This window comes from Temnothorax longispinosus, chromosome 1, assembly GCF_030848805.1.
Source record: "Temnothorax longispinosus isolate EJ_2023e chromosome 1, Tlon_JGU_v1, whole genome shotgun sequence".
NCBI classification, from domain to species: Eukaryota; Metazoa; Arthropoda; class Insecta; order Hymenoptera; family Formicidae; genus Temnothorax; species Temnothorax longispinosus.
The window spans coordinates 10,207,776-10,231,392 of record NC_092358.1 but is presented as its reverse complement, the minus strand read 5'-3'; the positions used below and the strand labels follow the sequence as shown (position 1 = coordinate 10,231,392).

Genomic DNA, 23,617 nt, shown 5'->3' with positions numbered 1-23,617 from the left:
CAAGCATCTGTGCCATCAGTAAGACGAGCCATACGAAGCCCAGTTTGCATTGTCCCATGACATCATCTACGCCAGTGAGACAGCCGACCTACAGCAGTTCCACCGAAGTACGTCACGTGCGATATGAGACTCCTTCACCGAAGCCTTGTTCGGAAACAGGCGTGACCGTTCTACCTTGCAAAGCGCATTCCGATCAGGGATTTAAAGCCGGCGTCGTCGTGGTGCCCTGCGATGGTTCCCAGACTACCTGTCCTAGATCCGGAATCTGCGTGACAGCCACGAAAGACCGATCGGGCGTGTGCGTGTCGCCTTCGTTCGGTATGCGATCCGGTGCCTGCGGTCAACCGTCAGGTACATGCGGTCGCGAGTCCGGCTGCGACTTCAACATCTCCAACTGTCCGGATTCTGACATCTGCATAGCTCCGTGTGCCGACGGTTCCGTCTGCGTGGCACCTTGCAAGAAACCCGGCCCGAATCAATCCAAGGCAAATCTTCCCTTTCCTCAAATCCCACTTCCCTACGAAGAAGAGACTTCCCCACCGGCTCCTCAATGTTCAGCCCCCGGCTTCAAACCTCGCACTAATCTGAGCGGTCAGCTTGCGCGACTGACCGCCAAGAACGGCCAGTCAAATGTGCCTGTGGTACAGCTTTACAAGCCGACTCAGACTCAGGCTCAGACCCCTCAGACCCAGAATTACACCGAGAACACTTATTACCATACTCAAAGCTACCGCGAAACCCACTGCGAGTCCGGCAATCATTGCCAGAACACTCAGAACCGCTGCCAAGACCAGATCCATTGTGATACCCTTAGTAAAACCCAGAATTTAGTAGACCCACCAAATTTGTCGTCCCACCCGGATTTAGGTACCGGAATCGGTGGCCTCGGCGGCGCGGGTTCCAAGAGTGGATCGTTCGCCGGTAGCAGCGCGCCCAAACGTGGACGAGGTATCCTGAATCAGGCTGTCGGAGCAGGATCACGTATACCCCTATGCGCTCACTGCAATTCATACGTCAGGTACTCGGGATTACGATTGTCCGGCTCGATGATATGATAATGATGCCTGTTATTTTCGTTGTTGCTTTTCGTATCTCATCCTGTACGTATTTAATTTACTTTTGACAAATGTTTTTTTTCTTTCTCCATTTTTATATTGACATATATGTATATGTTTGTACGTATGTATATGTATGTGTGTGCGTGTGTGTGTGTGTGCGCATGTAAATCTATTTTTGTTCTTTAGGTGTTGTTTTTATTGTCTTTAAGGGATTTTTGTTACTCCGATTTTGAATTATTCGAAGAATTTTTAGGAAAATTAAAGCACTCATATATTTTCGCACTGTGTCGTCAGCGTATTCAAATCAACTTCTCAGATTTATATAAATTTCGAAGTGCATCTGTATAATTATGTACTATTTTAGATGATATAACTAAAAATGTCGATAGATATAATTTTAATTTAAATTTAATTTAATTTAGATTAAATGTAATTAAAACATTTTATATAAGTTATTATATAAAATAGTTTTGCAAACTATTTGCATCCTATGTTATAATTCACCGTAATAATTATAAAATAATTTTCTGATTTTTAGTGATTTTAATATTAAATATTAATTGATATTATTTATACATGAACGTATAAGTTTGTATTAAACAATGTTTTGTTATATTTATGCTTGGAAATTTATGTTTTCGCTTATCAAAATGATACACGAGAGTTCACTGTATTTGTTTGTATTTGTTGTAATTGTCTAACTGATTAACATTATTTCCGTTGCACGTTGTGTTGACAGCTAACGAAAAAAATACTAATCACAAGTCGAACGGCTTCATCCTAAAACCAGTGTGCTGTAAAGACGGCAAGGAGTGCCTAAGGTTTGTATAAAACGCCACTTCGCAAATAAATGTCCATTAACACTTGTGCGTTTTGAAAAATAATATATATTACGATAATCACAAAATTAATTACAATATAATTATAGAGGGCCTTTCATTACCGCTTTGGGCCAAATCTGGTGCCCCGATCATTTCGTCTGCGTTAATGCCCAATGCCGTCGTCCTCTTCAAGACATCGGCTTCGTCGAGGAAAAAGGACAACTCTATTGCGAGTACTGTTTCGAAAAATTCATTGCGCCTACGTGTAACAAATGCAACAACAAGATCAAGGGCGTGAGTATATCAGCGGCTTAGCTACATTGTCGATGACAATCACGATGATTAGATTCATTAATGATTATTATTATTTCTCTCTTAATGGGTCTACAGGATTGCTTGAACGCGATTGGAAAGCACTTCCACCCTGAATGCTTCAACTGCGCTTATTGTGGCAAGCTCTTCGGTAATAGCCCGTTCTTCCTAGAAGAAGGATTGCCATACTGCGAAGCTGGTTGGTATTTCCGTGATATTAAATAAAACAAGAACATGATCTAAATATAAAATAATTCGTGTATGTCATATTTACTTCATTATTCAATTAAATATGATTAAACGGCAATCTTTTCTTCAAAATAGATTGGAACGAACTATTTACTACAAAATGCTTCGCGTGTGGATTCCCTGTCGAGGCTGGCGACCGTTGGGTGGAAGCCCTGAACAACAACTATCACAGCCAATGCTTCAACTGCACGGTGAGTGAAATTTTTTAAGGAAGATTTACTTATCCATCAAGACGCTACTTTTTATTTTGTATTATTTTCATTCATCTCTAGATTTTTTTTAAAACTTCATAATTTTTATAGTGTATATCGAAATCTAGCTTTGTGAGCTGATGTGGAATTATTTAAAGATTAATATCGAGCATTTATTTCTTTTGTTGACGTAATAGATGTGCAAGAAGAATCTCGAGGGCCAAAGCTTCTACGCGAAAGGCGGTCGTCCCTTCTGCAAAAATCACGCGCGTTAAAACCGTTTTCGTCATCGATGGCATAAGATCGATGGGATGACAGGAAGGAAAAAATAGGAAGAGCAAAAAGAAACAGAGGGAAAGTCCAACGAAGAGAGAAGCGTACACAATGTTAATGCACCAATTACTTTATCGTAATTACTTTCTTTTTTCTGTGTCTTCGACCAAGTTCACTTGACTAATCCTTTGTCAAATCCGCGAGCGATCCTTCGTATAGCTATAAAAGTACAGGATCAATTAGGGTGATTTTAACAAAAAAGTATCTTTATTATTTGAGTCTGATAATGAATCGTAATATCGGTGAAAGAGAGAACGGTGGTTATTTATAGAATAGATATATCATAAAATAATATAAAAATAAGATATATATATAGAAATATTAAAAATAAAATTGTAAAAAGTGACTATTAATAATATTAAATGGCATAATATTATATTTTTTTCCAGTATCACCAATCACCCTGATTAATTCTACGCAATGCACATTTTCACGAGGTACTAGTATAATGTCGCGCGTTGTCCGGCTACGAGAGAGATTTATTAATTAATATTTATTATCTAGCTTAATTAAGAGTGGCGCAGGAGGCTATCGACCACATCATAACTCTAAAAAATTCAATAGAAATACAGGTCTCAGTTTCCAATCTATGAAATTTAATAATTTATTAATCGTTTACTTATAAGCACTAAAACATATAGTAAAAAAAACTATATAAATATATAGTTACTTTTTAATTAAATATTCCTTAAAAAGAGCGTTCGTCATGGTTTTATATATGTTGCATAGCTTGCGCTAAAAGTCTCAGCTTAGCTCTTTAGAATTAAATGATCTTGCGTCTATCAAAATGCAGCCTTTTGTTTTTGATATTTCGACAATTCCGTTTATATCCGTACAAATATTCGGTTATCGTCGTATCAACCGTGTGTCGCGACATCGACGTCGACCGCGAACAAGCAATTAATTATGTCGGGGACGTTTAACGACGTATCCTTGCACTTTGTGGCTCCCGGTTAATAACGGGAGGCCTAATCGCGATCCTAACGGAGTTAGCGGAATACCTCGTAAAATCGTTCGCGGCAGGAAACACTGGGACGATACAACACATAACGAACGAGCCGCCGGCGGAGTCGTCTCGATCACGGATCACGCAAAGGTCATCCGAACAATTAGTATTACGTGGGAATAATTCCGTATTTCCAAGGTGCATCGGGATGCAGCAATGTCTCGGGTGGCGAATGATAAGAATTCCTTTACAATCCCTTAACAATCGACAACGACGCCGACGGTGCATCGTGACGAGAGGAAGAAAGAGAGAAAGAGAGAAAGAGAGCGAGGTCGAGAGAAAATAGATGAATGATTGTGGAAGTCAGATTGAAAGTATGAATGATGCGTAAATGTGTTCATCACATAAAGAGAGAAAATGCTCACACAGTTTCTGAACAATCAAAATTGCATACGATTGCAAACGCATTAGATTTTAGACACGGACAATTAATGATGATAATAAAACGAATTCAAACAGTTTTACTTCACTCACTGTTATATTTTTTATGAGATTTAGTCTTTCTATATACTATCGAAATTTGTTATATTCTCAAAACAGTTCAACAATCAAATGTTTACAACAATAAATTCTGTTGTAAACATATTTTAAGACAAAACAAGCGCAAACTTTTTTGTAGTCAAATTATATATTAAATAATATCATTTATAATTTATTAAATAATATTATTTAACATTGATAAAGGATTAATTCTGGTTACAAAAACATTATTAATCGATAAGAAATATCATAACATTTAAAAACTACAAACTAAAAAATTATACTCGGAAATATGCTAGTCAAATGCTCAAAAGTCCGTTCTTAAAGTCATGAACATGTTTCACGTAATAGTAACAAATTGTTCTTGATTTATAGATGAAAGAAATGTACGCGAAAGAAGTAGCGTGTAATATTTATTAATTTATGAGAGAGTCAGAAAGAAAGAGAAGAGAGAGGAGTCCCGACATATTTTGTGGCCGTTAGGCAGTATTTGCCGAAGATATTTAATAGCTTTACTAAATCGACGAGCAAATATATATTCTTAGTGCACGCAAACTTCACTATAAGTCATCCGCAAATCCGCCGTACTCTGGAATCAGCCGATTAAAGCCGAGACTGATAACAGGTTCAGCATGCATCCGGGCTTTCATTTAATCAGCCGATCGATTCGCAAGTTGGGAAAACGAAAGGCTAAAATTCGATAGGAACGACCTGCTGGCAATTCTTAACTCTTAAATTTAAACTCTAAACTACCGCGATCTTTAATTTCTCAGTCTTTTATTGAGAAGAATTATCTCCCTAAAATTATCATTAAAACTTTTCAAAATAAATTCATGTCTTTGAAAACATATAATGTATTATTTTTAATTAAATAATACAATGATCAGATTTCGTAGCTAAAAGTTTTTAAATTTTCAAATTTTCTTGTCTTTTTGGGACTACTATATTTAAGTTTATGATCTTTCACCACACCAAATATAATCTGAAATCGACGAAAGAGACGTTCGAGATCTATTCCAGGATATAAGGATGCGCCGGGATGAAACGTGTCAGTTTCACATTGTTGGGTTTCAATTGTTGCTCTGTTTTACGAAATAAGAGACTCTAACATGATAGATATTATTGTCATATTATTACGTTATTTCTAATATGTTACCGATTTTCTGTGCCATCTATGAGCTTCTGTTATGGCGTAATTATTTTTTTCTTTCGTGAATGAGAGCAAGCAAGAGAAAAAGGAAAAAGGGTACACGTGCGAGAGACTTCGACAGAACTCGTTTATTTGTGAAAGGTAATATATAGTGTAATCCTGTAATTATATAGTATGTAAGTGTTTTAAGCTGCGTTCGCGATGATTCCGAAAAAAAAGAGAGGAATAGTGTGCGAAGAAAACTTGACTTTACCTGCACGATCGCGAGTAATCTTCGACGACGAACGTACGATCGATCGACCAACCGCCGCTCGATCATCGACAATTGTTTAACGGCGCGGACCATGAAATCTCAACTTTTGCTTGGCTGACTATCAGCTGAGCATCGCACAAGCCTCTGTATGCGTGTTACGTGTTGCTTATAAAATAAAAGAAGATATTCACTCGAAAATTTTAGATTTCTTATCCTTCACCTTCCCCGGCATCGAAGTGTTTGAAAATCAACTAGTTAATATAAATTTACCTGTTAAAAAGACGAATTTTAGAGAAATTTTTATAATATCGAAATCTTTAAATTTGTTTTTTTTTCATATTTCTTCCGTTTTACTTTTATTGTATTATGAACGCGTACACTTAGTGCGAAACACTGCCGTGTTTCTCTTGATATATTTATGTTTAATAAACTCTTCCACGTATACAACTTTGTAATATAATGAGACATTCGGCGGACAAAACAATGCTAAGAGACGTCTAGATCATCCGATGTATTGAGCTTATTTCAAAGAATAGTTTTAATTCGTAATAATATACGTATAAATGCACTTGCTATTTTATTTGACTTCATTGAAACTAGTTACTTCATTGAAACGATGTGTGAAAAGAACTCTCAAGATTCCCTTATTAGGTGAAGCAAGCATTACGGCAGATTCGCGTGTAACGAGGTGTATAATAAAAATGCAGTAAAGCTATCTATAATTTACGAGTGTTATTTGTAACTAGCACTCCGTACTTCAATGAATGAGAATATTGAATGTATCATATAAATCGAATTTTGAAGTGGATGAATGAACGAGCCTGTAAAAATGCCATAACCGTCAGTTTTATTTATCGACAATCTCAAGAAAGATTAATGCATGATTGGAATAAGATATTCGATGAGACCAATTAAACTAATTCGGACTTCTAACCGAAGTATTCTTTGCAATGTTTCATCGATTTATCATTAGCGTGCCTTCGCGCGATACCTGTTTGTCTTCAAAGAAGACAGATACGAAAGATATGTCTTCTGTTTCTTTCAAAACAGAATATTTCAGAATATTTTATAAATAAAATGATCAAATAATGAGTCAGACTGGATATTGAAAATTTGTTGAAAGACCTTTATAAAAGATTGACTTTAAATAACTATATGCTTTAATAAGAAAACTATCGATAGTAGAAAAAAAAACTATAAATCCACTAAAGCGAAACTAAATAAAGTGAGTGGCTAGAGTCGTGAAAAAATGATAGTGAGTTTTAAGAGGAAATATTTTTACAGTCGTAAATATTGAGACTTTCTTATCTGAAGCTTTCGAGTGATCTTCAACACGATATACAAATTTCAAAACTTTAATTTCGAATGATCTTTAAACGATATACAGATCCTTGCAATTTTATTCACTTTTTCGTTGTGCTAACTAAAATCTTGTCATTTTTTCTCATCTGCTTTGATTCTAAATATAATATCAAATATTTCAGTGCCTAACTACTCCTGTGCACGGATGAATGCGGCAAAAAAAGTATGCGATGAGGAATTTAATTTAACGCGAGACATTTGACATTTGACGTCAAATCGTTGCGACGTCGATTACGCTCACCCTTTCAAACTTTCGTCGATTTTCCTACACCCGAAATATACGTAGAGTCCTCATCTTTGCGCCTAATTTGCAATTGTGTCCTTCGCACATTGCACATTGCACGTTAGTCGTCAGCGAGTCCTAATCGATCGTCAAGCACGATCAATATAACGATGTCGCACATCGTTCCGCGGTGATAAAAACTTTTTCACGAAATTCAGGTAATCGGATAATGTCCTAATTAAATGTAATTGCCAAAACTAAAATAATTTTTCACGAACTCTTATTCCTACATTTATCGTCGCGTGACATCTAAAGAATGTCCTTTTATTTCTGTCAGAATCTTCACAAATAGGTACCAATTATAATTATCTCCCATTAAAAATGCGTCGACCATTAAAAGAGACATTAAAAGCACGCAGGAATGCTGGAGGAAAGTTTAATCTCTCTCATTTGAGCTTGAAACTGTCGCAGAATAATTAACACTAACATACAATAAAGTACACTTGAAGGCAGGGTTGGATTAATAATTATATAAATCTCTCAGATACACTGTACGTTAATTTAAAAAACGTTAATTATAAATGTTAATTATTAAAATTTTATATAACATCTAATCTGGAAAAGTCAACAATATTTCTGAAATTTCTAAAAATCTGAAAATATTACTTTTTAAAATTGTCATTTTATTATATCATTCTATAATAATATTTTATTAATATTAATTGACACTATCATTAGATATATTTGTGCTTTATTAAATGTCAGACTCAAGAAACAAAAGTTGAATAGTTTTGTTGACTGTAAGAAAATATTCAATATAATTACGCAAATATTACGATATCAATGTACGATATTTTTCAGTTCAAAGTCTAGAATTTTATTAGTTGCCACATGCAACCATCCCTGTGGCTTGACTATTGGTATTAAAACCATATAAAATAGGGGTAGAATTTTCCGGGGAGTGCTATAGAGTATATAGTTTTTTGTTATTTATTTTCTGGAAAACAATTTTGTAAATTTTTTACCCGTAAGAATTAGAAAAATTAAAAAAATCGGTTTCCAGAAAATCGGTAACGAAAAACTATACACTCTATAGCACTCCCCGGAAAATTCTACCCCTATTTCATATACGTGTGATAAAAATTCGGTCCAAAAGTTTTTAAGTTATTAACGTTCAAACATACACCACCCGTAAGAATTTTATATAATAGTATAGATAGATAATTACGCAAATATTACTATATCAATGTACGATATTTTTCAGTTCAAAATCTAGAATTTTATTAGTTGCCACGTGCAACCATCCCTGTGGCTTGACGGAAAGGAACGACAGTGCGGGTCGCGTGCTTCTAATAACCTTCCATAAATTCGAATTATCTAAATTCTCTCCAATCCTTCCATAACGAGCTGCTTCTGACCGCCTACTATCTTACTACCGGCATTCTCGCATCCGACGTCCTTGCCGTCCCTTGCGGCAATCGCGGTGGAAAGCGCATAAAAGCTGCAAGGGACTCACAGCAGTAGCCTGCGCACCTGCGAAGCAGCCGAAAGCGATTGCGTAGACCGGAACGTGGCCGCGCATCAGTGAGGACCGAGATCCCGCCTTGTCTACAACTCTGCACTAGCTATCTCAGCGAGGAACTTCGCGAAGAAAAAGGCTTCGATGTATCGAAATGACAGGCGATTCTCGATTCATCGAGTCGAAATGGTAGCAGAATTGGCAGCGAATTCATTTCCGTTAATTACTGTGTAAGTCTCTCATAAGTATTAACAAATAGAATTAGACAATTCGTAGAAAATAGCGCGGTATTAATCGTAAAGTATGATTTTCACTACGATATTATATATCTTATATACAATTCTATTAAAGTTTAGATATGTAACAAATTGTGATCTCGAGTATATTTATCATGTAAAATGATTGATTCCTACTTTGTAAATAATGTAATATAATACATGCATTTTTCCAGATAACTTTCTGTATGTGATGAGGATTAAGATTATTGACAAAATATATATCATCTACAAAGGTAAAGTTCTTCCTGTATATTGCTTTCTATTTTGCTTGTACTGATTATGAGAGTCGAAGCTATAATACACGACACACGTGGCGTCGTCCGCGATCTATATGCGCTTTATATTTCAAAATATCCTTGACATTGAAGAATACTTGGTAATACCACACGATATACACCAGGTCTTGCTAATGTATTAATATGCGTTTTTGCCATTAATTTGTGATTAATGTCGATAAATTATTCTACGCTTGATTTTTTAATCCGTCTCCGTTATTTTCAAATAAAAAAAAATAATCCACACATTTATTACTATTTTCATTACAGATTTTAATTTTTATTGAGAAAATAATGACATTTATTTACTTTGCGTTATTTATTAAAAAGTACGAGATTGTATTTATTAAATTATTCTCGATGAAAGAGAAGTTATTACCCAATTTCACCGATACTTGCATTTTTTTTAATTCATGCTCTGCAGTGAAGAAAATATATAATTAAATTCTTCTATTTTTTTTAAAGAAAGCAACAATTTTGTGTGCAAAATAGTTGATAGTGCCATTTCGAGACAATACAAAATTAGTGTAATTAAATAACTTATTGATGCGTTTGCTAACGCAAAGATGTATTTGATTTAATCCCTTTTCTTTTAGATTACATGCCGTAATGCACTTCTGGAATATAATGCCATATCGATGAAACTAAACCAGAGGTTCGCTATATCTCTTAAATATCAAAAAGAGTATGATGCTTCGGCATGGCAATAAAATGCATGGAAGGGCCTTTTGTGTTCAGACTAAATGACAATGGTACCGGACCGCATCTGCTTGTACAGGTATAGTTAATTCAAATGAAATTGCACTTTCCATAATCTCAGAGACTAACGATCGTCGATGAAGTTCTCGATAAAGCACATCCGAAATCATAGACTAATAATAATCTTCAATTCGTAAATTTCATGTCAGTCATTGACGTACGAGAGTGCCGAAACGGCCGCACGCGTTGCCGCGCGATGCATCGCGGATAATCGATACGATTCGACGCGAAAGGTCGTCGGCTTCGACGGAAAACGTTATACACCCGGTGGACGCGTCGTAGATAGGTCCCCCTCTAGCTCGGTTTTTATGCCCGTTGGAATTTGTTCGTACAGGTACAATTACAAACTTAGACTTAGCGCCCTTGAACCAAATACTTTTCAAGGTACGCGATACATACATGCATACCTGCAACGCGCCTCTGCGTGCACTTGCCGTTTTTAGACGCGACGATTAGGTAAGTGCGACATGCAATGGTAAAAAACGAAAGTAGAAAACAGAGGACTAACAAGTTGGACTTGGTGAAAATTTCCAGCGCGAGATTTGTGACTTCCGCGCTGTTTCATACCCTACAGTTATTAGTGTACTTCTGTTGTACCTCTTATTATAAAAAATGATTAACAAGCCTGAGTACTAACAATAAGTATAGGCTGTCTTGCAATTAATTTTTAATGATTTTAGATTCTTTCATTTGGAACATATATCCTTTTTGAAATAATAATTTGAATAAAATTTTATAAGAGAGACGATTATTATATAAACATACTATTGTAAATTTTACTATTATAAATTGACATTGATTTTTAATATTAAATTGGAAATTATTGAGAAGAACAAGTTGAATTTATATAAATAATATAATTTTGCTAATTAATACTATTTAATGCAATTAAAAATTTTTTTCAATCGCTTATGATGTGGCAGTTATTTCTTCAATATTTAAAAAAAAAATAAATCTTTTTGTCTAAAATTTATATCAAAGCTCGAAGTACATCCTGTGTAAACATTAAATTATTATTGAAAGAAATCGCGCGTGCACACGTAAAATTTGGAAAAGATATATTTTTCTTTTCAGTTGATAATTAATATTTCTTTTTAAACATATAATAGGAAAAAGCATTATAAATAGATCTATATGGTAACGCCAAAAAATTAATATGCTTTGTAATTAATAATGAGTTTATAATCTAAATTCCATGTCAGTGTGGAAATAATTTTCTGTAAAGTGGATTCGCTGGCGTATAATTAGTCCTCGTGTTTACTTTGGTTTCGAGTAGCTACTCATTCAATAATTCGCGTGTGTTGTCCTAATAAATGTTTAATAATTGTCCTAATAAAATCTTTTTCATCCAGTTTCATATACCCATCTTTATTTATTAAATCAATTACTTGTTTACTTTTGATCGTTAACTGCAACAGTCGGATAAAAGAGAAACAATAAAATTGGGTTATCCGTGAGAGAAAGACTTAAAAAATGGAAGCTTGCCAATAATAACAGTGGGCGTGTAATTTTCGAATTATTCAGTGGTTTTGCATAAATCATAAATGTTTCTAACATAATGTATCTACTCCGAAGTTATGAAAGTAGCTCAATCGTATCTCACACAACATGGGATTAATCAAAATTAAATAATGACAGTGTCGAATACTATACATAAAGTTTCAGAATACTTTGCATAATGTAGAAAAATCTGCATAAGTACTGTGTTTAAGAAATTATCTTTGTTTCTAATTCGAAAACAAAAAGACAACGATTAAATTATAATAAACAAATATATCTGAAGTTTAAAATTATACAAAGACAAATATAATCACTCTTGAATTGCTCAAGTGTTTCGTAAATCTTTTCTCAATTATTTGTATTCATATAATTAGAAATATTTCTAAACCACTTTAGAGTAAAAAATTATGATAAGCTTATAATCCTTTAACTTTATAAGCATATAAGTTCTTGGTTTGAAAAATATGAATTTCAGACGATCCGAAAATAAACTCTTAAATTATAAAGCGGTGTGTGTGTCGTGCACGCCGATTTAATTGTAATCAGAGGCCTTGGCTCGTTTTTGATACAACGAGCAGTCATTCCTAATGTTCTAATAACACGACAATAAATCAAGGGCGGTCGTCGCTATTTTCGTGCGCTTACTCTCGAAAGTTTCGAAACTTCGGAATGCGTAGGTAGCTGGAATTAAGGAATGCACTTTCGGTTGCCGAACTGAAAGTGGTTCCGGTCTATCAATTTGACCAATTGGAGAGATCGATGCAACACGTCCGTGCGCAGCGTGTGGAGTAAATAGATATCGATTATGGTATTTCGGTTGTAACCCCTGGTATAAGCAAGATGCTAAAATGCATATTTAGTAAGATATACTGAAATAAGTCGAGTGCTCTCCACGAATTTTGTTTGTAAAAATATTTATATCCAGCACTGGAATCTCGAATGCATCGATAAAACTACTATTTTCATCCAATGTATTCGTGAGCGGCTTACTTTAAAATTACGCGATTCCATTTTAAATTATTATATCTATAAATCTGTCAGATACGAGAATGTAAATTAACGTAGTATGATAAGTGATATCGGTCTCGACGCCAAATTTTCGAAGTTGTGCTTGCATCACCTCCGCGAGAATAATGATTGCGTTTCGTCGTAATGTTTATAGCAATTTATGCTGTTGCGATGAATAACGCGAAAAAAATTTGTTGCCTTTTTCGTTGCTGTCTGACGGGGAATAATGCTCGAGCATTCACATTTCGTATCGACATTTGAGACGGGTTATAAATAGTACCGAGCCTTTGGAATAAATGTCGAGGTAAATATCAACCACCCTTTCGCTATCGCGAATGTTTTCTTCTGTAGGTTTGCACGGAACGGGGATGGCGGGAGTACGCCGGCGAAAATAATGTATTCAAAGATCGATGGAATTTATGGTGGCGGTTCGGCGGTTTCTCCATGTCGCATTACAGGCCGTTATTTCCCTGGCAGGTAATAACGCAATATCTAGAAGCATTTTGAACTTCGAGCAACCCATCAAAATTTTTGAGTTTCTCTATCCGGAACGTATATAAATAACGAAAAGAAAAAGCAAAGATAACGTTTTCTTCAAATTTGCTTGTTATTTTATATTATAATAAATAAATTTTTATTTTTCAATTCGTTAGCTCGCCAATTTTATCTCCTAAAGAGATCGATTAAAACTCAGTTAACTTTAACTAATATTTTTAACAACGACGCTCTATTTATTTTTATTAGACTTAATTAATTTTGTTTTAATTAAATAACTTCTTAATTAATTATTTATTTGAATCTAATGTCGAAGTAACTATATATTAATTTTAATTTTTCTCTAATTACCTGTTAGCTCAATTCGGGAAATTATTTAACTCGAATTATTTTTCGAACAGTTTGTCAATCGGATACCAAAGGGAAATTCCATCTGCCGAAAGGATAAGCTTATCCGTCACTTGAAGCGCATGAAAAAAGTCCACGGTTCGATATATGACTTCAGGTACATAAACTTTTAATTGCACTTGTCTGCATTAACGCAAAAGTTTTTCTCGTAAAACACATTATCCTCATTTATTAAATTGTTTCAAATATTTAGTTAATTAAAATGTGTATTAAAGTTAAATTAAATTTTTGTTTAAAAATTGTTATTTTTCATCCAATTTAAGATATAATAATAAATTGTACAATTAAATGTATTATAAAATTATTTTTTATCGATGGAGGTATATTCATTTATCGTATCAGTCCCGTAGGATACAACTTGCCTTCCGAGTATACAAAATTGGCCGAAGAGTGTAGCCGTTGTGAGAAGGATGACAAAGTTTGGATTTGCAAGCCGGTCGGCCAAAGTCAAGGGAGAGGAATCTTTCTATTTCGCGTGAGGCTTCTCTTTAAAGTGCAAAACAAAATACAAAAATATCGCATAAATTAGATAACATATGTGTTTTTCCAGAAATTAAGCGATCTATCGTACGATAATGCCGCGGTTGTGCAAAGATATATCGAGAACCCTTTGCTGATCGGCGGATACAAATTCGATCTTCGCCTGTACGTGTGCGTGCCATCGTATCGCCCGTTAACGATTTACATGTACAAGGAAGGTCTAGCTCGTTTCGCCACCGAAAAATTTTCCTTGGAGCGATTGGATGATCCCTTTCGACATCTCACAAATTTTTCTCTGAACAAATTAGGACCAGGCTACTCGGAAAAGAAAGAACGCATCGGTGCCGGTATTTTGATACATTAATATACTATATACTACCTTCCCATACAGCACACTTGTCCAAAAGCGAGACATAAAACGTCTAAAAGATGTCTTTTAGACACCTTTTAGACGTCTTACTAAAAGATGCGATAAAAGACGTCTTATGTCCCGATTTTAGACATGGTGCTGTCTGGGTTCTTTATTATATATTCTATATAATGTTTCGTTCTGTAACTAGATGCAATTAAAAAGATTTAAAAATAAAACTTTAAATTTTTTATTTTTACATAGGATGCAAATGGACATTTAGACAATTGCGAAGATTTTTCGAACAGTCAGGATACTTCGATTGGATTCTTTGGCAGAGAATCTCGTGTCTAGTCACTTTAACGATTCTAAGTCAAGCAGCGGGCATTCCTAGATCCTCGAACTGTTTCGAATTTTTCGGCTTCGACGTGCTAATTGACGAGAATTTAAAGCCGTGGCTCTTAGAGGTAAATAGAGCGTAATTCGAAAGAATAAAATAATTATAAATAGAATAATAAAAAAATATAATAAACTTACATAAATTACAGGTGAATTTAAGTCCGGCTTTGAGTAACGACTGCGAAGTCGATTCAGAAGTGAAAAAGCCCCTGTTGCATGATCTGTTTGATTTATTGGGTTTTCCAGTATGTAACACCGGGCTTTCTCTATTCACAATCTGGTCCTCCCTCGATCGCATCGAGGAGGACGGCGAAGTGTCTTCCAAGTTCGGCCGCTCCGTGAAAAAGAGATCGAAACTCGGGCGAGAAGCCGAAACTTTTCTAAATCTTTCCTCGGAGACCCGAGCTACGGTAATCGCAAGCGAAAGCTTCTGCCTTTTGTAATCGAAAATACCGATAACATATCAAAAGTGATATTTTCAATTACAGAAAAACAGAAGAAATTAATCTCGAAATATTATAGATTGAGTAACACATTAGTTACTAATATCAAGAAAAATTAATGCAATTTTGCAAGCGTATATTGAAAAAAAGAAAAATAACATATGATGCTTATATATATTGTAATTTTCTTTCAGCTGCGACAATCAACACCGGAAGTTTGCCCGACTACGTGGCCCCGTTATAACCCGCTGTTAATGGACAAATACATACGTCGATATAAGGGAAATACGATCGAGAATCATGCCTCGCCACCGATTTGGGACAACGGCAGAGACTGGAGGGCTTCCTGCATAAGGGAAGGCGGATGGATTCGTATTTGTCCGTTCGTTCGGACGAAACACGTCGAGAATACGGGATACACGGGACCGTCGCCCAGAACTGTTGAGAACGAAATCAAGAACATGGTCCTTTCTATACAAAAGTAATCTTGTATTTCTATCGATGTTTTCTATTATTCTGCTTCGTAGGAGCTAGCGGCAAGCTATGTTAACAAATTTTTCGAAGAAATTTGAATCTCAGAAAAACTTTCAGTATAAAATATAAAATATAATGACAACTTCAAGTATGGAATAAAAATTTAACGTATTTAATAATGGCTATGTAAAACTATAAAAGTATAAATGCATAAAATACATGTACATCTTGTAACAAGTTTTTCTTTCAAATAGGTACTTGAAAGCTGCAAAGGAAGTACAGCAGAGAAACGAAAAGCTCACGGACGAGCAGTGCAATGCTCTTTTACAGAATGCGCTTGAATTAAATACAGAAATTTGGCTGCCAGAAAAGTAAAAACCTAGAAGTCTGGATTTTTCTTCAAACTTGTTTGCTCTTTACGCTTGTTCGTATAGTGTTACTTTAAGAAATATTTCGTACGATATTCCATGCACATTATACTAAACGTGCGTCTTTTCATTCCAACGATTTTCGATTGTAAATTATATTCAGTATATTAAAAAGATAATCTTTAAATTGCGAGATTTTAGCAATTAGATTCGTATTGATAATTGCATTTAGCATTAAATGTAGCATCTCATGCTCAACTCGCAAATAAAATTATTTTATTACAATACCATAGTATTAATTTTGTACAATAACAATTGCAATACCACCACCGAACTATATTCTATAATTTCTCTAACTATTATTGCAATTATTAGCATTTTTATGAACTTGTTATTATCAGCTAACGTTAATATTGTAACAAATTTTTTACCTCACTATAGTATTGAATTAGCGGATTTTAATCATAATATTTATTTAAATTTCAAACATTAAATAATTAAATTTCAATTTTGATTAAATACATTTTATAATTCTACTATCACTATGTAACAAAATCATTATTCTCTGCATAAATATCCATATCATTCTTCCACACACAAAATAATCATTATTGTGCGGAAACGGCTATTAGAATTGTTAGTATTTTTTTTAAATTCGTAGAATGTCGTGCCGTTCACAGATGCCATATATATTAATTATTATAAGTGTCCACTTTTAGCACGAAATAAAACGCGCTACAGGCCTTTCATCAAAGATAATAATTTACTCACCGTTTCGCCGAACTGTATAATCACTCCTTCGACTGCCAACTTTCGGCTGATTCTTTTCGCTCCACTTGCGACAACTCGAATTCTCGAGCAGAAAAGCGACGATCTGCAATTACAAATACAAATTATTGTTATAATCAACCGCGCGTGATGTCGTTAAATGTGAGATACATACACGTACAGCTGCATGTATGATTTAAACACGTAACAAATGTAACAAATCGAATTTGCTCTGGTCAGGCCGTGTACGTTGCTTCTGCGAATCGTGCGATCATTCATGTGGCCCCCGATTTTCGATAGATCTTTCGCTTCGCGGCGAGAATTCGCCACCGGATTCCCAGTGAAAAGGCATGATCGCAAACGTGGACGAATACGACGTGACGATAGTCCGTAATTTTGTTCGTCAGTCCCGGCGTGAATTAACGCGCACCGCCAATTTTTGACGATTAAAATTCGCGAGAGAACGCATCCGCGACTTCACACCACCGGACCCATATTCCGCAGTAGCCGGCGTAGCCGCGACTAACATGGCCGTCGGGCATGCGCGCCGCGCGCTTCTATCCGTACTTTGAACGCAGCCAATGTCGTTTCTTCATATTCGTGCGTCATTCCGCGTAAACTTTCAAAATAAAAATCAAATTCTATGCATATTTTATCGGTTAATTCGTTATGTAATTTTTACTTTATCTTTAATCTTTCAAATATATCAAGTTGATGTTAGACTGTGAATCAATCATGATGTATGATACACAGTGGATCGAAAAAGTATTTGCACATCCAGTTTTCTTACAATAACTTTATTCGAAGAAATAATACATAATTACGAACTACGAGATAAGTAACTTATACATATACTGTATGTAATAAATTATGGACACAGTTCGTACTTATGTATTATTCCGTCGAATAAAGTTATCGTAAGAAAATTGGGGGTGCAAATACCTTTTTGATCCACTCTATATAGACACGCTGTACATATATGCCTCACATTTCACTTTTTTTTGGTTTAATCTTACGTTATATTATATTTTATTGTATCTTACGTTATATATTTTATAAACCCAATTTTAAAGAGATGGGAAAATGGTGATATTTTTGTGGAAGTGTATTAATTGTTATACAATAAATTATTATAGTGAAATTCATCTACAAGCGAATGGATAAACAAAGAGTTACCAAGACAATCTCGGTTTATTGAAGGTTTTCTCGAAAATGTACATTTATTAATTCACTCCCTTCGCTGCTAATCTCTTGTCGCGTTCCTCGGCGATCGACAGTTTCACACCCTTGTCTCTTGGTAGACTCACATACGCCTTCGTGCCTTTGCCGATGATGAAGACATTGTTCAACCTGGGCAATTTATAAATTTATGTACAAAGAATAATACGGAATAATTACAACTAAAAACAAATCAATTTCATCCTTAGTACCTCGTGGCAAAGGTGTGTCCTTGAGCATCCTTTATGTGACAGATGTCAAAGGAGCCAGGATGGCGCTCACGGCTCACGACGGTACCAACACGACCCAAATTCCTTCCTCCGGTAATCATGCACAGATTGCCTGATAATCAGAGAAGATTACGCTCAATATTTTCCTCTTTTCAATATTTCAGTATTTTCTTCTAATTTTGCAAGTAAATAATTACCAGAATCAAATCTGATGGAATCCAAAATCTTGCTAGTGGCAATATCCAGATGAATGGTATCGTTAACTTTTATAACAGGGTCGGGATATCGAATTGTTCTACCGTCGTGCGTAACCAAGAACGGTATTCCTTTAGGGCCAGTCTGGACGCGCTTTACCTTGCACAATTTGTACTGCAAAACATAATACCACATTATATAGATACATAATGGTATTAAGTAAAAAAAAAAAAAGAAAAGTATACGACATCAAAAACAATTACCTTGGCTTCTTCAGCAGTAATACGATGGGTAGTAAAACGTCCCTTGACGTCATAGATCAAGCGGAAAAATTCGCCAGTTTTCTCAATTGTAATAACATCTAAAACAATTCAATCACAATGATATTAATCGATACTGTCTATCGGTACTTGTATCTGTGCATGAGAGCTACGAGATATTATTGTGCACTTCTTGGGTGATACAGAAGGAATATGCAACTCAATCTGCGACCTTAATTGAAGAACGTGTTTTACTATTGGCCACTTTTTGACTATGATGCTCTTTTAACAATATAAATACCATAGCTTCGATAATGGCCCAATTCTATCAAACATTTTATAACACAAAAGTGAAAGACGTATTATAATAGATAATATAGCAAAAGCACTCACCCATGAAACCGGCAGGATAATTAGGGTCAGTGCGAATCTTTCCATCGACCTTGATCAAGCGCTGCATCACGATCTTAGTAACTTCACAATTAGTCAAGGCGTACTTCAACCTGTTACGGAGGAAGATAACCAAAGGGAGCGATTCCCTGAGTTTGTGTGGACCAGTGGATGGTCGGGGGGCGTACACACCCCCGAGTTTGTCCAACATCCATGCTTTCGGTGCGTTAAGACGCTTGAGATGCTTTTTTGGACCTCGAGCCTAGAAGAAAAAAAATTGTATAATACAATGTTAAAATATTCCAAATTAAAATCAAATTAGTGATAAAAATGATTAAATAAATCCTCTTTCTCTATGTAAAAAATTAATAATAAAAAATTAATGATAAAGTTTAAAAGTCAAACAGTAGATAAAATAAACACGAAGATATTTGATATTTTGAAATCAAAACTGCAAAATTCATATGTATATCAATCCAATATGGACATTTTTCTCATACAAGCATAAATTCATTGAACGTTTTGAATCGAGAACTATATGGTAACGAGTTATAAGAACGACTGTTGAACTTAATTTCTTGCAGAAAGAATTTTGTGCACTTCTTGGGTGATACAGAAGGAATATGCAATTCAATCTGTGACCTTAATTGAAGAACTTGTTATACTATTGGCCATTTTTTGACTGTGATACTTGACAATGTAAGTACCACAGCTTCGATGAAGGCCCATTTCCCATTTCTATCGAACATTTTATAACACAAAAATGAAAGGCAATAAATACTTCAATCTTCTATAATCATACAAATAGCAAATATAAAAAACAATCTCACTAAAACCTTACATTTTTTGTACTAATGTAAATCTATGTGATTAGGATGAAAAATAACGTATGATGTTTGCCGCGAAATTTAGGTTAGGCCCGAATTTAGGTTAGTCTCAATATTTAATTTCAATTCTACTCAAGCAAGTCGTTAATTCGAGCAGAAATAAAATTTGTTACGTATCGCTGTAGAATAATTTCGATGAAATCATAATGCAGTAAATCCAATTAGAAGAGACCAAGAGATCGTCGAGGGAAAACGAAACGAAGCGGTGCAACACGTCTTAAGAACATCGTGATTTTCTTGGCACCGGAGCACATTTAACGTTTCATAAATATATTATCGGACACACGAAAACACGCACCACGGATTTATCTCGCGCGTCAAGCGGATTCACGTCGTATACACGCGATGTAGACAGATTTCGCGACTCATTAACTTACCATTTCGGAGCTCTAGACGGAAAAGACACGAGGGCACGAAAACTCGCGTCAAAAGAACGCTGGCGGCGCCATTGTAATTGTTATGGCGGCCCGGGTCTACGTAACGCAAGATGGTGATCGAGCGTTCAAATACGAGCCGAGTGAAATTACTAGGAAAACGAGAGCCTGATTGGCTATCGCTGTTCACCTCGTGGCGCACTATGAAATTCAAATTTATAATTTTTATTACTAATTATGCTATAAAAGTATATTATAAATCATATGTTGTAATATACTACGTTGACAATAAGCACCATTATAGCTGACTTTATTAACCCTTCAGTGGTCACGTGAAAATTTGAAACGTAAAAGGGCGCGTAGAGTATAAATTATAATTATACTCCATTTTATTTATGCTAAAAATATTAAACCAATGAAAATTCTTTTTAGGTTAAAAGTTTAGTTTTAATGTTTTTTTTCGATAATAATCGGTTCTATATCGAAATGAGTTCAAAACATTATTTTTTTACAAGCTGTTGTAGAATGTAAAATACATTCCATACACGCCCATTGAAGAGTTAAGCAATAAGGGCCTTGATACATAGAAAAACTTAGGGCCGGTTGTTCCAACCTATTGGTAAGCTACCTGATAGTTAAATTACATGTTTATCTTTGTCCAATGTAAAGGATAAACAAAGACATACATATGATTTAACTATTAGGTAGTTTACCAACAGGCTGGAACAACCAGCCCTTAAGCAGTAAAACTTATATAAGCAGTAAAAAATCAACGGTATGGATTCGCTACCGCTTAGGGCCGTGCCTTAAGTTCTTGACTGTGATTGGCTGATTTGCTAACTGCTTGAGTTTTACTGCTTAAGTTTTTCTGTGTCCGGGCCTTAAAAGCTGTTCTAATAAGGTTTTACAAGTGTCGGTTAACTTTTAATCTTAGATTAACTCACTCTTCATCTCCTTCTAACGTCCCCCTTAGAAAAAGACGAAGAGTAAGTTTTAATCTAAGATTAAAAGTTAACCGACACTTGTGAAACTGGCCCTAAAACACTCGATTGAAGTCAAACAAGATAAAACATTCGATTGAAGTCAAACAAGATAACATTTGATTCGAGTTTCTGTTTCTACTGGTAGAAATCGCCCATTTCTACCAATGCAGTTTAATTTTAATCTAATTAATTTAACATTTATTTCCATAAATCTTATTCTACATATATCTTTTTCTAGTTATAAGAATTAGAAAAGGATAAAAAGCAAGTTAAACCAAGATTAAAATAAATCTTCATTGGTAGAAATGGACATTATGTAAATGTTTAGAGCAAGGCTATAATATTTTATTTTACAATTATGCATTCTTCAGACGTACTGATTGACTCGATGAAGAGAGTAAGGGGATAAGTTTTCGAGTCTCCAGACTAGCCAATCAACACGCTCGAAAAATTTATTTTTCGACAAATGAAATGATACCGCAACCGCAGAGTCATTTCTCGTGGAACGTTTTCAAACGTATATAGTTCGTGCCGATTGCACTCTGTTTTAAATCCATATCGAATTAAAGAGCGTCAAAGCGATGGATATTAAACTCGTCGGAGAAAATCACACGTGTGTATAATAAACGTGTGTGCGTTTATAATATTTAATAATACATTAACGAATTATACATTAATAGGAAAATTTCTTCAGAATGCGAAACGAGATATCGCCGAGATGAGAGTCGCCGACGAGAGCGGGTGAAGGCGCGCGCGGCGCGCTTCGAGAGAAAGGAAAAAAGAGAAAAAAAAATCGAACGCGAGACGGCCGAGCGCTCCGTCGGCGGCGAGTTTCAGTGGCGTCGATAAAGGAGCGACCGAGCCGAGAACGGACGAACGGACAGTCGATCGGTCGGTCGGTGGAGTCGGTAGGTCGTTCTCGTTTCGGCCCTCTGTATGCGATTCCGTGGCTCCGAGCTCCGAGTCCGGTCCGGTCCCCCTTTAAAACGCGCAATTGCGACAATATGGCGGAACGCGCATCCGCGCCGGCACCGCTCTGCCACTCGCAGTGACTCGCGCCTGCAGGTATTTCGAATCCTCGAAGCCGCGAGAAAACGCGTGCGGAACGCACGCGAGCGCGCACATACGAGTCGCATACGCGCGAACGCCGAGTTTACGCGTCCGTACATATATATATATTATATATCCACACATATATATCTCCCCTTTCTATCTCTCTTTCTCTTTCTCGGAAGTACTCCGATCTCCGATCTCCGCGCGGCGTATCCCGCAGTCCGCACTCCGGATATCTCGCGCTCTCGCGAAACATCACGCACGTACGGCGCTCCTCGGCGTCGACCTCGGAGTCACTTATCGATTAGCGTCCCGTGCCGGCGGCGATGTGCCGCCGCGGATGATGGAGCTGACGCTGGCGCGCGACCCCCTCGTCGGCCAGGCCGCGTCCCCGCGACACGTTCGCCTCTGAGCTAGTGGAAGAGAGAAGTGCATCGCTCCGACGACCGCGGACGACCAGCGACGACGCTCATCGGGCTCATCCGTGCCCGCCCGTCCGATCGCCGTTTGAGGTAAGTAAATGCCTCAGTAAGGTGAACATTGTTACGTTGCGCGACGCGGCGACACGCCGCCGAGTCGCCGAGTCGCGAAACCTGCGAAGACCTGCGTGACTTTTGCATGGAGATTATTTTTTGCGCGACGGCCGTCCTCCGCCCGGAAGAGCCTTCCGTTTCTCTTTTTCTTTCCATCGCGTAGCGATCCATTTCGTAGCAGGATTAACAGGAACGCGGCGTATGAGTATAAAGTTATGCGCGAATCGGCGCCGCTGATAAAATGTGGCACAGGAAAAAGCGATAGTACAGCTAAAACCGCCCAGAAATATGCGGTTGCAGCTCCTGTCGATTGGCGTCGTCCATTCGGCCGTTTTTAGCTGCGTTCAGGATATAGGATGCGTATTCGTGTTGTTTTAATATAAGTTTTTGCAGTTTCGAGATAACGTTCTTCTTAATCGACGGACGTGTTTATCGCCTCGTATGCATTTTAAACGTGAGATACATTTAATCTACCATATTAAAATTTCTCTCTTTTTCTCTCTTTCTCTCTCTCTCGTTCTATTGATAACATT

At 36.2% G+C, this 23,617-nt stretch overlaps 3 protein-coding genes across 9 annotated transcripts in view; 2 read left to right on the top strand and 1 right to left on the bottom strand.

Moving 5' to 3' along the window:
* LOC139824668 (PDZ and LIM domain protein Zasp) overlaps window positions 1-6,051 on the top strand; it is a 34,942-nt gene extending 28,891 nt beyond the window's left edge. For 5 of the 7 annotated variants that reach the window (XM_071797193.1, XM_071797215.1, XM_071797199.1 and 2 more), the window contains 5 exons: window positions 868-1,018; window positions 1,987-2,173; window positions 2,270-2,390; window positions 2,516-2,631; window positions 2,829-6,051. In XM_071797193.1, coding sequence (XP_071653294.1) covers window positions 868-1,018; window positions 1,987-2,173; window positions 2,270-2,390; window positions 2,516-2,631; window positions 2,829-2,906 — 653 coding nt within the window. In that variant the 3' untranslated portion in view covers window positions 2,907-6,051. Of the gene's footprint in view, window positions 1-867; window positions 1,019-1,797; window positions 1,880-1,986; window positions 2,174-2,269; window positions 2,391-2,515; window positions 2,632-2,828 lie in introns of those variants that run through there. The other 2 variants (XM_071797212.1, XR_011735232.1) reach the window with 2 other exon arrangements.
* A 2,798-nt stretch (window positions 6,052-8,849) lies between these two features.
* On the top strand, window positions 8,850-16,944 carry LOC139824696 (probable tubulin polyglutamylase TTLL2). Its single transcript, XM_071797233.1, has 11 exons — window positions 8,850-9,187; window positions 9,409-9,468; window positions 10,107-10,288; window positions 13,129-13,254; window positions 13,674-13,777; window positions 14,023-14,155; window positions 14,231-14,507; window positions 14,774-14,976; window positions 15,058-15,318; window positions 15,546-15,832; window positions 16,080-16,944. Exons 3-11 carry the CDS (start codon window positions 10,211-10,213, stop codon window positions 16,198-16,200), a joined length of 1,590 nt encoding a protein of 529 aa, XP_071653334.1. The 5' UTR covers window positions 8,850-9,187; window positions 9,409-9,468; window positions 10,107-10,210; the 3' UTR covers window positions 16,201-16,944.
* Window positions 16,945-18,133: 1,189 nt separating this feature from the next.
* Rps4 (ribosomal protein S4) lies at window positions 18,134-20,675 on the bottom strand. Its single transcript, XM_071797329.1, has 6 exons — window positions 20,519-20,675; window positions 19,258-19,516; window positions 18,868-18,965; window positions 18,607-18,778; window positions 18,392-18,521; window positions 18,134-18,311 (listed from the first exon to the last, which is right to left on the bottom strand). Exons 1-6 carry the CDS (start codon window positions 20,519-20,521, stop codon window positions 18,185-18,187), a joined length of 789 nt encoding a protein of 262 aa, XP_071653430.1. The 5' UTR covers window positions 20,522-20,675; the 3' UTR covers window positions 18,134-18,184.
* Between the last annotated feature and the right edge of the window lie 2,942 nt (window positions 20,676-23,617).